The following is a 15,701-nucleotide window of genomic DNA, read 5'->3' on the forward strand; positions in this document are numbered from 1 at the left end:
GTGTACTTGGGTGCCATAGGTTTGGGGAGGTGCATCTTAATGGGATGGCAGGGCAGAATTGGAGCCTCGTCTCTGCCAGCTATGTCCTCTGGGCTTGGACTTGGAGGAGATGTATGTCCATTGAAAATATAAAAGGGGACACTTAAACAGCCACAGACAGGAGATTGTAAAACATTTCCGTGCTTGCTTGTATCTCCATTTCCTAACATACAAGTTAAGGACTCAGTAGATCTGTGGAATGAATTTTTTTAAAAAGTATAAGTAGTTCATTGTGTGAAGGATGATAGAAAGTAAATGATAGTGTTTTTTGAGCATTTCTGACATGATCTAAGTGCTTTGTCAGTATTCACACAGTTAAGTCCTTATAACTGATTGGTAAACTACTGCTGTGATCCTTGTAGTATAGAGATACTACATTGAGGTTACTTGTCTAGAGTCAGAAAATTAATTGGCGGTAAAATTGTCCTTTATACTCTTACTAATATGCTGTTAAAGGAAGAAGGATGAAAAGGATTTTTCTGAGTGCTATGAGAAAAGGAGTTATGTCATAATCTGTTTAAGATAGGTTTATCTTGGGATTGAAGGAAGATGGGGGAGACCAATTGCATTCTGAGTTGAAATGCTTATATCAGTGTAAGAGAAACTTCATCTGAGTTAGGGCCATATATGGAAAAGGAGAGAAGTAACAGAAGCCTAGAGAGGTGTACATGACAATTGTCAGCTGACTGCTTTGCTATCCTGGCTGGAATAGTGCTCTAGAAATAGGCTCAGGGTTTTCTAAGCAACAGGTATAGGTACCTTTTTTACCAGACACATACCCTTTCCTAGAATTCTTAGATCTCAGCTTTCTTAGCTAGGATTACAGGTATGAACCACTGGCACCTGGCTGTGATTCCAGTTTTGAGTATGTACAACATAGACACTCTCGTGAGCATGCTTGCACGCACGTATGCGCGCGCTCTCTCTCTCTCTCTCTCTCTCTTTCTCTCTCCTCCCTCTGCCCCTCCCCCTCTCTCTCCCCCTCCCTCTCTGTCTCCATCTCTCCCTCTGTCTCCGTCTCCGTCTTCGTCTCTGTCTCTCTTTTTCTTTGCCAGTCTTGGGGCTTGAACTCAGGGCCTGGGCACTGTCCTTGGACACTTCTTGCTCAAGGCTAGTGCTCTGCCACTTAAGCCACAGTGCTATTTCTGTCCTTTTCTGTATATGTGGTACCAAGGAATCAAACTCAGGGCTTTGTGCATTCTAGGCAAGCATTCTACCACTAGGCTACACTCCTGTCCAGACCTTTTCCCAGACACATTTACAGAACTTCTAGGAAACAGAACTGGGAAAATCTCAGGGTTTTGTGTGATTTGGAATAATTTCTTTTGTGATTAAAAATGGCTATAATTATTTCAGAATTTGTTTTTGCTAGTTATAGGGTCATAGGAAACCGTAGTTTAAAGCACTGGCTGGTGATGTTTCCACTTCTATGACAGATTGTTCTATGGTTCATAGAACCGGGATCAGTTGGCTGAGTATTTCCTGCTAGATTATGTAATAAATGAATTATTGATATAATTGGCTCTTAGTATTGATGAGATTTTCATTAAAGGATGGCCTAAATTGAATTATAGAAATATGTAAAGGGTCAGTGGTTTTAACTAGAAAGTTAAAATTAGAAGCATCTGTAGTCACTAACAAGTTCATTTAAATTTTTCTATAAATATCTGTAGTTAAGAAAATAATTACTAGGGCCGGGAGTTTGACCTAGTGGTAGAGTGTTTGCCTAGCATGCCTGAAGACCAGGGTTTGATTCCTCCGTACCACATACATAGAAAAAATCCAGAAGTGGTAGAGCTCTAACCTTGAGAAAGCTGAAGTGCTCAGGTCCTGAGTTCAAGCCCAGGAATGGCAAATAATAACAATAATAATTATTATTATTATTGCTGTGTATGTGTGTGTGTGTATGTATTGTCAGCTATATTTATTTTTGATACTGATCTACATCCCAGCCCTGTTTTGTATATTTTTAAATCAGTAGTTGCAGGGAATATGTCAGTGATCTTACATTTTTGCTTTTCATTCCTTTCCCTTCTCTCTGGATTTTTACTTGCTGAAGTTTTCCGTCTTGGCTGACTCAAATTAGGGTTGATATCTTTGTTCTTATTTAAAAAGTGCTACTGCCTTCTCTCTCTTTTAGCCATGGCATTTCTTGCATTGTCAGCCTGCCTATATGTACCCCACATCTAGCAAAAGAAGCTCAAATTTCCAGAGAAGAGAAAGCATAAATGTTGCCCCTCTCTCTATGATTTTCTTGTTTAAGTCTTAGTCTCCCAAATATTGGACCAATGCCTCTTTAGCTTTCCAGTGCTTTTAGTTGGGTACTTTGTAGCTCCTTTCCCATGAAGACCTTAATCTTGTGCAGAGTTCTTCATCATAACTAGAGCAGAATAATCTAAATCACCACATAAAATCCTTTGTTAGACTAGAGGCAAAAAACCCAAAAACATACTCAAGTTTCTTCATCCTTAACTTCTCAAAATGTAGTTGATTTGTCTCATGTTTATGGCTTTTATAGGTTGTCCTGCTGTCCCCAGTTCCAGAACTGAGAGATTCTTCAAAACTTCATGATTCTCTCTATAATGAGGATTGTACTTTCCAACAGCTTGGAACTTATATTCATTCTGTCAGAGATCCGGTCCATAACAGAGTAACTCTGGTAAGTGTATCTGTAAAAGAATAGGTAACTTTCCAAGAATTATGGCTGATACTTTAAATTTGCGGGGATGCAAAGTTTTGTACGAAAAATAAAAAATTTTGCATTGACCATCAGTCTAATTAAGCACTATTTAAAAATCTTTAGAGGTTGGACTGCACAAATTCTCTTCATTTTTTTCCCTCTGTTTGTTTCTATTCTTTTCACTAGGAACTGAGTAATGGCTCCATGGTTAGGATCACTGTTCCTGAAATTGCCACCTCAGAATTAGGTATGGTTGAGAATCACCCCTCCTTTCTGTGTGTCCTCAATTTGGTTTGTATGTTTTGGAATAATTGGTGATTTGCACCAATAATTGAGATTTGAAAAGTTACTTTGGGGCTGGGCGTTTGGCCTAGTGGTAGAGTACTTGCCTAGCATGCACAAAGACCCAGGTTTGATTCCTCAGTACTACATACATAGAAAAGCCAGAAATGGTGTTGTGGCTTAAGTCGTAGAGCACTAGCCATGAGGAAAGTCCAAGGACAGTACTCAGGCCCTGAGTTCAATCTCCATGACTGGTTAAAAAGAAAAAAAAAGTTACTTTGGTCCTTGGAAGCCACTGATTAGGTTTCTTCCTTTTATAGAGAAGCTACATAGCTAGAATGTGCTTCCTTTCTTTTTTCTTTTTTTTTTTTTGCCTTGTCCTGGGGCTTGAACTCGTGCTTGAGCACTGTCCTTGGGCTTTCTCAAGGTTAGAGCTCTACTACTTGAGCTACAGCACCATTTCTGGCTTTTTCTATGTATGTGATGCCGAGGAATTGAACATGAGTCTTCGTACATGCTAGGCCAAACCCAGGCCCACTGGATATGCTTTCTTAGTACACTTTGTGTGCTTTGAGGCTGTAGTACAGTTTAAAGACATTTTAATTGTCTTTATTTATTATTTGGTAGTATTGGGCTTTGAACTCAGGATCTTGGACTTGCTAAGCAAATGCTCTGCCATATAAATCATGCCCTCAGCCTTTTTTTTTTTTTTAATGGATATGGTCTCAGTTTTTTTCTTGGGGATGGTCTTGAACCACACAGTCTTCGTGGTGAAGCTGGGACCACAAGTACATATCTTCATGACCAGATGAATTCTCATTAACATTTTGCTCAGAGTAGCATCAAGGTGATCTTCCCCATATTTGCCTCTCAAGTAGCTGGGAGCTACTTGTAGCATCTACTGTCTCTTTACAGCAGTAGCCTTTACATAGTAGCAGTTAAAAAACTTTTCATTTGAAAGTGGGAAAGAAATTGATGAATAGGAATCATGCTAAACTTAATCTTTGCTTTTAATAGTACAAACATGTCTACAAGCAATTAAATTTATCCTGCCAAAAGAAATAGCAGTTCAGATGCTTGTGAAGTGGTACAATGTCCACAGTGCCCCAGGAGGTCCTAGTCACCAGTCTGAGTGGAAATTATTTGTGATTTGTCTCATGAATATGATGGGTTATAATACAGACCGCTTAGCGTGGACCCGAAGTGTAAGTAAATAGTTTTTTTCTTCATAAATTACTCAATTACAAATTAATTTTGCATGATTAGTTAATATTCAGATTCTAATATAACAGATACACTTAATAATAAGCATACTTTTTCCTAGGTGTTAGACTAATACCAAAACTTACCATAATTATATGTTGTAAATTGGATTTAATAAAAATAACATTTTACTAGTAATTAAAGTTTTTTTCATTCCAATTGTGTGGGGTTTGATTTCAGTGCCTCCAGTTTGCTAAGCTGGTGCTCTATTACTTGAGCCACGCTTCCAGTCTCTTAAGTTTTTCTGCCTGGAGTGACCTTGAACTGTGATTCTTTGTTCTCAGCCTCTTGAGTAGCAAGGGTTACTGATACTTGACTATAATTATTGAATCTTTCTGTGTTATAGAACATGACATTTTCATGAAACGACTGGAAGTTACGTTAGTATTGGCAATAATCTTTTTGTTAATAAGCTAAATCATGGACTTGTGATTTACTCATGACTCTTCCGACTTAGTACTCTTTCTGCAGACAAAACTTTTTATAAGACAAGTCTGAAGACAAGACTTATTGCTTTGAGGGAATTTAAAGCACTTTCTCTGAGGGTCTTCCCTGAAAGTGGTATAAAACCACACCCTTTACCTTCTTCCCCTAGAATCTCTTTTCCTCTTCATAGATGATACAAGTCTGCAGTTAATTATGTGTAGTGTTGGTGTTTTCTTTTTACAATGTATAACATTCTTACCTTTGTCCTGGTAATCCATCTGTGCTTATGTATCCATTTAGACTTTGTGATAATAAATTCATTAAAATGATCTTTTTTGATATTCATTATGAAAATAAATTTGCTTGCTGAGGAGTATTTGGAACATGGAGGACTAGTATGAAAATTATTATACTGCAGCACTCTTTTGTATTTGCAGATGTATAGTTCCTAGGAGACTGTCATTAATTAAAACCACAAATATTTAAGATACATAAAATTCAGTACTACTAGAATTCACTTATACTGTATGTACACTAGGTCTGAGCATTCATACTTTGAAACCACATTGAAATTACTGTCACAGAAATTATTGTTGTGGGCTTAGGAACATAGCTTAGGTTGTATAGTGCCTCTTGGACACTTGTGAGGCCCTGAGTTCAAACCCCCATACTAAGTTTGTAAGTTACTTTTTTTTTTTTTTGGCCAGTCCTAGGGCTTGAAATCAGGGCCTTAGCGCTGTCCTTGGGCTTTCTCAAGGTTAGAGCTCTACCACTTGAGCCACAGCATAAGGTTGTAAGTTACTCTTATAAACATGAATACCATTTACCAAAATCTAGATCTTACTTCATGCTCTTAGCACAAGTATTGTGAATACTTGATTCATTTTTTCTCTAAAAGCATCCAGCTTCCACTAAAAATACATACCACCTTTCAACGAATATGAAAATTTCACTTATCACTTACTTTGCTTTGGGGACACTATTTGCTTTGGGCGATGTCACAAAATTAAGGGCAGGGAAACAGTGGATCACACAAAGATTTAAATGTAATTGACACTAATTTGGGATGACCGAAAGCTGCTCTGTATCAACTGAGCTGTGGTAATAAGTGTTTAGGATATTAACATCTTTGTTCTTAGAGGTGTTTTTTTTTTGCTTCTTTTGTAATTATTTTTGACTGTACATGGTGTTAAAACTGCCTGTAATAAATCTGTGAATGTGTTCAACTTATTGTATTTGTTTTATGAGGTTCTGGGGATCAAAACTATGGCTTTTGTACATGTTAGTCAAGGGTTATATCCTTAGCATTGTTGATAGTGCCTCTTAACTGAAAATAACTAATCAAAATTTCTTGTAGCATTAAAAATCCATTCCAAACCCTTTATACTTTATTATAATTATAGCCAATAGTTAATAATTAGGCTGGGTTGATTTTTTTTTCTTATTTAGTCATATTGGGGTTTGAACTGAGGATTTTGTGCTTGCTAGACAAGCACTCTGCTACTTGAGTTGTGCCTATAGTTCTTTTATTGTCTTATGTTTCCTTCCATAATTTAATCTTCATGATGACCTAGAAGAATACTTGTACCACAGTTTTCTAGGTGAAAAATGAGTTCTGATGTTTTTTTTCTCAGTTTTTCTAATTAGCAGAACTGATTCTGAATGATCTGGTTAGTTAAGAGTAATGAATATATGATTTGTCTGCTCTTATTGGTTGATTTTCCAGGTTGACTTTGAAGGATCACTTTCTCCAGTCATTGCACCCAAAAAAGCAAGGCCTTCTGAGACTGGATCTGATGATGTAGGTATTCCTGATCATATAAATCAATTGAGGGTTATTTTAAAACTAAACTTAATTGAAGAATAAGTTCTTTTTTGTTGTGTTTGGTCATTTATTCACTTTTGTCTTAGTCACCTAAAAATTACTCTGATTGTATGTGTTGTTGCGTGATTTTAGTGTGGATTATAGGTATAAATATTATATTACTAATTAGTTACCTAAAGTGACAGGCTTTATTTTTCGTGCAGTAGTTTTCCAGGCTCTAAATCCTGAAGATAATGTTAAGTGGTCCAAATAATTTTTTAATAGCTTAAATTTACAGTTTGGTCAGTTTTTTGTTTTTTTTTTTTCCAGTCCTGGGGCTTGAACTCAGGGCTTGAGCACTGTCCTTGGGGCTTTTCCTCAAGGTTAGTGGTCTACCACTTGAGCCATAGCACCACTCCCAGCTTATTGAGGAAGTGAACCCGGGTTTTCATGCATGCTAGGCAAGTACTTTATTACCAGGCCAAACTCCTGGCTCCAGTTTGGTCCGTTTTAACATAATCATATTCATATAATTCATACTTCCTATCAAAACAGAGAATATAGTTGAGTGCTGAGGGCTCATATCTATAATACCAACAGAAAACTGAAATAGTGCTGTGGTTCAAGGTGGTAGAACACTAACTTGAGTAAAATTGCTCAGGGACAATACGCAGGCCCCGTGTTCAAGCCCCATGACCAACGCACAATGTTTTCATAATTCCACAAAGTTCTTCTATACCATGTTTATTCCCCCTGTATTTTTTTAACTTCCTCAAGCAACAGTGATTTGCATTCTGTCATGTCATTTGTGCCTTTTCTAGTACTTTATATAAATTAATGTTGTATATAGCTTCTAATATTACATATGTAATCTTTAATTTTAGTTATAGCTTATATAAAGAAACTACCTTTGGAATAATGTTTTTTTTTGTTGTTGTTGATTTTTTTTTTTTCCACTCCTAGGCGTTAGCTCAGGGCCTGAACACTGTCCTTGGGTTTCCTCAAGGCTAGAGCTCTACCACTTGAGCCACAGTACCATTTCTGGCTTTTTGCTATGTATGTGGTACCGAGAAATTGAACCCTGGTCTTTGTGCATTCTAGGCAAGCACTATACCACTAGGCTAAACTCCCAGCTCTAGGAAGATGAATCTTTTTTTTTTTGGTCAGTCATGGGACTTGAACTCTGGGTCTGGGTGCTGTCCCTGTGCTCTTTAGCTCAAGGCTGCCACCTTACCCTTTGAGCCATAGCGCCACTTTAGAATAATGTTTTGAAGATTCTTCTTGTTGTATATCAGTTTTTGGCTGGAACCTATTATTTCTGAGTAGTATGAGTATACCATAGCTTGTTTGGCTCTATATTCTGATGAGTATCTAGACCTTCTTTTTCTTTTTCTTCTTTTCTGTGTGTGTGTGAACTAGGTTTGAACTGAGGTTTCTATGCTTGCCAAGTAGGCACTCTACCACTTGATGCAAGCTTCCAGTCTCTTTTCTTCTTTCCTTTTTTTTTGGGTGGTGCTGGTCCTGTCACTGTCCCTGAGTTTCCTTCACTCAAGTCGAGCATTCAACTACTTGGGCCCTAGTTCTACTTCTGACTTTTTCTTTCTTCTTCTTCTTTTTTTTTTTTTCGGTAGTTCATTGGTAAAAGTCTCACAGACTTTATTGTCTGGGCTGGTTTTGAACCATTATGAGTGTTTTTGTTTTTGTTTTTTTTTTTCTGAAGGCTAGTGCTTTATTTTGAGCTACTGTTCTCCTTTTGGCTTGTTGGTCATTAATTGGAGATGACTCTCACTAACTTTCCTACATGGATTGATTTTGAACTGTGATCCTTAGGTCTTATCTTCCTGAGTAGCTAGGATTTCATTTTAACAATTTGAGTGTGTGTAAAGTAATTTGTCTCAGTGATTTTAATTTAACTTTTTTTTTTTTTTTGCCAGTCCTGGGCTTGAGCTCAGGGCTTGAGCACTATCCTTGGACTTTCTCAAGGCTAAAGCTCTGCCACTTGAGCCTCAGCACCACTTCTGGCTTTTTTTTTTGTATGTATGTGGTACCAAGGAATCGAACCCGGGTCTTCATGCATGCTAGGCAAGCACTCTACCACTAGGCCAAACTCCCGGCCCCTTAATTTAACTTTCTTTTGGCTACTAATAATATTCTTTTCTCCTTCTGCCTGTTAACTGTTTCTGTCCTTTTTTGAAAGGTTTTTGTTCAGATTTTTCAGCTGTTTTTTAGTTGGATTTAAAAAGTGCTGAGTTTTGGAAGCTCCTTACATAGTCTCTTGCTGTATACATTTTTTGAGAACATTCCTTTCTAAAAACTAATGGGACTTCCAAAGTGTATTATTGTTTTAGCATAGATCTTTTTTTTTTTTTTGCCAGTCCTGGGCTTGAGCTCAGGGCCTGAGCACTATCCTTGGACTTTCTCAAGGCTAGAGCTCTACCACTTGAGCCTCAGCACCATTTCTGGCTTTTTGCTATGTATGTGGGGTACCGAGGAATCGAACCCAGGTCTTCGTGCATGCTAGGCAAGCACTCAACCACTAGGCCAAACTCCCAGACCTTTAGCATAGATCTTTAATGGGGTACAAATCGTTTGCTGTATGTATAAATTGTAAGAGGATCAAATTGGGATAGGGAGCATTTCTATTTTTAGGCAAACTTGTTTAAAATTTTGATTTCATGTTGCAATTATATATGTATGAGGTATACAGTGTGATATTTCAATATATATACACAAAATAGTGTATTTTTAGTGTGTGATTTAGCAGTTCTTTTTGATGAGTGAGTATTGGTGGCTCACCCGAAATCCTAGCTACTAAAGAGTCTTAAGATCTGAGGATTACAGTTGGAAACCAGCCTGGGAAGGAAAGACCCTGAGACTTACCTTGGCTTACCTCACATAACATGATTTGTTCTAGTTCTATCCATTTCCCTGCAGATGACATTCTAATGGCTGTATAAAGTTCCATTGTATGTAGATACCACATTTTTTTGGATCCACTTATCTATTGTGGTGCATCTGGATTGTTTCCATATCTTGGCTGTTGTGAATAGTGCATCAATGAACATGGATGTGCAGGTGTTCTTATCATGTCCTGGTTCATGGTATTCAGGGTAAATACCTAGGAATGGCTGGCATGGCTAAGGCATAGGGAAAGTCTAAGTTTAGTTTTTTTTTTTATTAAATTACTAACATTGATTTTTACATCATTTCAAATGACATGTTTAACCAACAAGTGTTCAAGAAGAGAATCTCTAAATACAATCATTGGCACTTAGTTTTTAGAACATAATCAAAATTAGGCTAAGGGTTTGTATATCATAGATACATACTAATTTATGAAATAAAGCATTATGTCTATAGAGTCATAGGTTTTTATGTCTATGTAGTTATGTTTATATTTCCAATACTATGTCCATAGCATTGGGTATGCAAATTTTGAGTTCTCATTCTTGTACTATTTGGATCTAATAGCCACATATTAAGGATAGCCATGCGCCTTTTGTTCCTTTGGTCTTGATTTGTCTCACTCAACATGATTTGCTCTAGATTCATCCACTTCCCTGCAAATGCTGTGTTTAGTTTTTTGAGGAACCTCTTTATTGTGTAATTAATACAAAATAATGAAATACTAAAAGAAAAAAAAGCAGTACCTAAATAGTAGGATTCTTCTCTGGAAGTCTCTTTATGAAAATATGATTGGACTTTTTGATATTTTTTTAATTTAATTTTTTTGCTAGTCTTGGGGCTTGAGATCAGGGACTGGGCACTGTCCTTGGGCTTTCTCAAGGCTAGCGTTCTACCACTTGAGCCACAGCACCACTTCTGGCCTTTTCTGTGTATGTGGTACCCAGGAATTGAACTTAGGGCTTCATGCATGCTAGGCAAGCACTCTATCACGAGGCCACACACTGCCCTTGATTTCTTAAAAATTTTTTTTAAAAGTAAGTTAATCTTGCCAGGCTCTAGTGGCTTATGCCTGTAATCTCAGCTACTCAGAAGGCTGACTTATGACAATTACAGTTTAAAGCCAGCCTGGGCAGAAAAGTCCATGAGTTTCTTACCTCCTTTTAACCACCAAGAAGTCAGAAGTGGAGCTGTGGCTCAAGTGGTAGAACATTAGCCTTGAGCAAAAATGCTTAGGGATAGCACCTAGGCTCTGAATTCAAGCACAAGACAAGCACCAAAAAAATAAAATAAAAAAGAGTGAACTTGGCTTAATGTTCAATACTGGCATCTGGAAATTGCTTGGCTATTTTATCTTTTCTTTTTTTTCAGCATTGTGGTTTTTTTTTTCTATTAATAGATCAACTTAAAGTAGAATTTCAATTGTTTTAGTACTTTATTAACGATGACATTTCAAGGAGACATGTAAACAATAGCCACTTTATTCTTTTTTTTCTTTTTAGGACTGGGAATATTTAATAAATTCAGACTACCACAAAAATGCCGAGTCTCATCTTTTGGCCAGAACTTTAGGTTTGAATGTGTTGAAAACTTCAAGGGTAAAAGATGAAGAATTGACACAAAACCTTATCCTGGATTCATCTACTCTTCTCTTCACTCATATACCTGCAATTTTTTTTGTACTTCACCTTGTCTATGAGGAGCTTAAGTTAAATACTCTAATGGGAGAGGGAATTTCTTCACTTATTGACCTTCTTGTTCAGCTGGCAAGGTAAATATTTATATATGCCAAGAGGCCCTAGGCATGGTAATATATAGGAACATTATCAACAAGTTTCTGAAATATACATTCTCAGACAAATAGAGCATTTTTTGTGAACCACAGAACTATGTAAAGATAGCACGAGGTAAGGAAATATTAGTTATGTTGGAATTTTTAGTCTATGCAAAGTCCAGTAGCTGAGCATAGTAATGCATGCCTATAATAACTTAAGTGACTGAGGAAGAAGGATATAATTTGAGGTCAGCCTGGATTACATTTGGAACCTGTGTCTCTTACTCCTCTTATAATAATCAAAATCAGCCAATCAAACAAATAACAAAATTCTTGGTATCCTCATTTTCTAGGAGATATTGAAGTTCATAGAGATTACTTACTAGAAATCATAAAACTAATAAATTATAGAAGATAATACTACAATTCTCTTTCTGTAATTTGAGCTCCATGGAATTTTACAGGCAAAAAATTGGCTCTATATCTCATAGGATACTTCAATAGCTAAACAATAGATAAACAAAAGAAACTAGATTTGATTACTTTTTTTTTTTTTGCCAATCTTGGTCTTGAGCTCAGGGCCTGAGCACTGTCCTTGGACTTTCTCAAGGTTAGAGCTCTACCACTTGAGCCTCAACACCACTTCCAGCTTTTTTCTATGTATGTGATACTGAGGAATCGAGCCCAGGTCTTTAGGCTTGCTAGGCAAGCACTCTACCACTAGGCCAAACTCCCAGTTCTCATAGTCATAAATCAGTCTGTCTGTCTGTCTGTCTATCTATCTATCTACCTACCTACCTACCTACCTACCTACCTACCTACCTACCTTTTTTGGCCAGTCCTGGGGATTGAACTCAGGGCCTGGGCACTGTCCTTGAACAGTTTTGCTCAAGGCTAGTGCTCTGCCACTTGAGGTACAGCACCATTTCAGGCTACCGAGAATCGAACCCAGGGCTTTGTGCATGCTAGGTGAGCACTCTACCACAAGCCTATGCTCTCGGCCTCTCATAATCATAGTTTGAAAAATTAGTGTACAGCTGGTTTATCCTTCTATAACTCGTAGGAAATGCTATAATGTCTTCTTTTTTATATGCTTTTAATATTTTTAGGGACTTAAAATTGGGGCCTTATGTAGATCATTACTATAGAGACTATCCAACGCTTGTCAAAACTACTGGAAAAGTATGCACTATTGATCAGGGTAAGTTTTGAGTTATTATAGATATTCTGAATAGTGTAGGGACATTTACATGTGTCTTTTTCAGTGAAAAAGGACATAATTCTCATTAAGTGAAGTGTCTTCACCAGGCTAATTTTATTTATTTATTTATTTATTTTTATTTTTTTTTTAGCTCTTTTTTTTATTGTAATTAGTAAAAAGGTTACATGATATTTGCCAGATAGAAGGTGCATTAATTCACATACATTGATAACTTTTTACATGTCTTGGTACCCATTTCCCTCCCCCCCCCCACCAGGCTAATTTTAATATGTAGTATTTGATTCCTGACTTTTAGTAAGCAGTAACTTCTTTAATGTTTGTAGGAAAAACTGTACCCATCTTTAAGTTTCTGACTTATAATTGTCTAGAGGAAGCTTCTGATATTAAGGAATGCTTTACACGAATGCTGTTAGTAGCCATTAGTCATGTTACTTGAAATTAATTAAAGTCAAACATTTAATTTCTCAGTGCACTTACCATATTTCTCATACTCAGTGACCACATGAGCTAGTGGTTACCATGTTTTGACAGCACAGATGTAGGACTTTTTCCATCATCACTTTATTCTGCTAGACCGTGAGCTAAAGGGACTCAATGTTTAGACACAATTCTTAGAGCTGAATCCTTAGTGTCCCCTTGTTTTCTTACCTTTAAGATTAGGCCAGAAACCAGTCCTGGGGCTTGAATTCAGCGCCTGAGCTCTACCAATTAAGCAATAGCACCACTTCTGGCTTTTTTTCTGTGTATGTGATACCTAGGAATTGAACTTGGGGCTTCATGCATGCTAGGCAGGCACTCTATCACTAGGCCATGCTCCCAGCCAGAGGCCAGATGATCTTGATTAGATTGTATATATGCTTTGGGAACCAGAGTTTGCTAAATTACTGTTCAGCATGAGATGAAATAGAAGTTGTTTGAATTTACATGTGATAATATAGTCAGCTATTGTGGTGGAAAATATTTTGAAGAATGTGGAAAAACATTATCCTGATTGTTTTGGAATGACTGGTACACTTAATCATCTTCCCTTTAGAATAGAGTTGTTTTCTATCTTCTTGTCTCTTTATAAACACTTATCTAATTTTAAAGGGCAAACAGCATTTATGCATCATCCATCATTTCTTACTTCTGAGCCACCAAGTATTTATCAGTGGGTGAGTTCTTGTCTTCAAGGTGAAGGAATGCCACCGTATCCTTACCTCCCTGGCATCTGTGAAAGAAGCAGACTAGTAGTCTTGGTATGTATTCAGTGTGGCGACTGTCTTATTTAATGTTGTTGTTAATTGTACAAGGGGGAAACATTGTGACAATTACATACATATGTCCATACATAAAAACAATGCAGGGGCCGGGAGTTTGGCCTAGTGGTTAAAGTGCTTGCCTAGCATGCACGACGACCCAGGTTTGATTCCTCAGTACCACATACATAGATCAAAAGCCGGAAGTGGTGCTGAGGCTCAAGTGGTAGAGCTCTAACCTTGAGAAAGTCCAAGGACAGTGCTCAGGCCCTGAGCTCAAGCCCAGGACTGGCAAAAAAACAAAAAACAAAAAACAAAAAAAACCAATGCATCTCTTTTTGTTTTGGTTGGGTATGGGGCTTGAATTCAGGACCTGGATGCGGTCCTTGACTTCCTTTGCTGAAGGCTAGCTCTTCAGCCTCAGTTCCACTTCGTTTTTTTGTTGTTGTTTTTTTCTTGGTCAGTCCTGGACTTGAGTTCAGGGCCTGAACACTGCCCTTTGGCTTTCTCAAGGCTAGAGCTCTACCATTTGAGCCCCAGCACCACTTCTGGCTTTTTTTTCTATGTATGTGGTACTGAGGAATCAAACCCGGGTCTTTGTGCATGCTAGACCAGCACTCTACCACTAGGCCAAATTCCTGGCCCCTCTACTTCATTTTTTTGACTGGTTAATTGGAGATATGACTCTCAAGGAAACTTTCTGCTGAGGCTGGCTTCTAATTGTGATCCTTAGATCTCAGCCTCCTGAATAACTAGGATTATAGGTGTGAGACATCAGCACCTGCAAAGATGTTTGCCTTAGCCATTTTTTTTTTTTTTTTACCAGTCCTGGGCTTAAGCTAAGGGCCAGAGGACTGTCCTTGGATTTTTCTCAATGCTAGAACTCTACCACTTGAGCCTCAGCACCACTTCTGGCTTTTCCTAAGTATGTGGTACCAAGGAATCGAACCCGGGTCTTCGTGCATGCTAGGCAAGCACTCTACCACTATGCCAAACTCCCGGCCCTGCATTAGCCATTTTTGTTTCTTCTGAGAACTGTTCATTCAATTCACTTTTTACTCATTTATTATTTGGATTATTGGTTCTTTTGCGTTGAATACTGTGAGCCCTTTATATTCTGAATATTAATCCTTTATATGTTTTTTTTGTGTGTGTGTGTTTTTTTTTTTGTCTGTTATGGAGCTTGAACTCTGAGCCTGGGTGTTGTCCCTGAGTTCTTCAGCTCAAAGCACCACTCTATCGCTTGAGCCACAGTGCCCCTCCCGGTTTCTGGTGGTTAATTGGAGATAAGAGTTTCAGGGACTTTAGTGCCCAGGCTGGCTTTGAACTGCGATCCTCAGATCTCAGCCTCTTGAATAGCTAGGATTACCACCTTGCCTGGCTGTATTTCATTTTCTAATGGCCAGTGACTTCTCCAATGGCCAATGTTGTTGACATTTTCATGTACCTAAAGCCATTTATATGTTCAAAGAAATGTCTTAAGTTCTTTGACTATTTCTGAATTGTAGGTTTTTTTTAATGATAATAAGTATTTATTAGCATATTGTTGTAGGAGTTTATCAAGGTGGTTTTATTAAGATAAGATATTTTTGGAACAAGATATTATTACTTTTTTCTCAAATACATGATTTAAAATATATTCTCAGTGAAACTGGCTTTTGATCTATATATCTTACTGTGCTAGTTTTCATTATTTTGGTTAGTGTGATTTACATCTAAAGTAGATTAACAATGCATATTTTTGTATTTGCTATATGGCATATATTTATACTTTTGGATAGGATGTCTGTATATGTGTTAAGGATAAAAGGATGTTTTTGTCATGAGAGCAAATACTATTGTAGCTCTTTTGAATTTAGAATGTAGAGATATTTATTTAGCCTAGTAATTAAACCCATCTCCATTTCTGGAAGCAGTTAATATTGTAAAATCTGTGTGGTCATATGATTTTGTAGTAGAAATCTTTATTTTTATTTATTTTTTTGAGACCTATTTACCAAAAAAGTATTTTTGACATTGTTTATAAATAAGCTTTTTTTTTTTTTTTTTTTTTTTTTGCCAGTCCTGAG

General features: G+C 37.3%; 1 protein-coding gene across 1 annotated transcript in view; it reads left to right on the top strand.

The window, feature by feature from the left end:
• Anapc1 (anaphase promoting complex subunit 1) overlaps nt 1–15,701 on the top strand; it is a 95,962-nt gene that overhangs the window by 23,986 nt on the left and 56,275 nt on the right. The window contains exons 17-23 of the mRNA XM_090336382.1: nt 2,558–2,698; nt 2,906–2,966; nt 4,019–4,206; nt 6,417–6,491; nt 10,901–11,169; nt 12,282–12,373; nt 13,484–13,632. Of these exons, the coding sequence (XP_090192508.1) occupies nt 2,558–2,698; nt 2,906–2,966; nt 4,019–4,206; nt 6,417–6,491; nt 10,901–11,169; nt 12,282–12,373; nt 13,484–13,632 (975 nt within the window). The remainder of the gene's footprint in view (nt 1–2,557; nt 2,699–2,905; nt 2,967–4,018; nt 4,207–6,416; nt 6,492–10,900; nt 11,170–12,281; nt 12,374–13,483; nt 13,633–15,701) is intronic.

Source organism: Megascapheus bottae, chromosome 7 (genome assembly GCF_031878675.1).
Source record: "Megascapheus bottae isolate mThoBot1 chromosome 7, mThoBot2.hap1, whole genome shotgun sequence".
Lineage (NCBI taxonomy): Eukaryota > Metazoa > Chordata > Mammalia > Rodentia > Geomyidae > Megascapheus > Megascapheus bottae.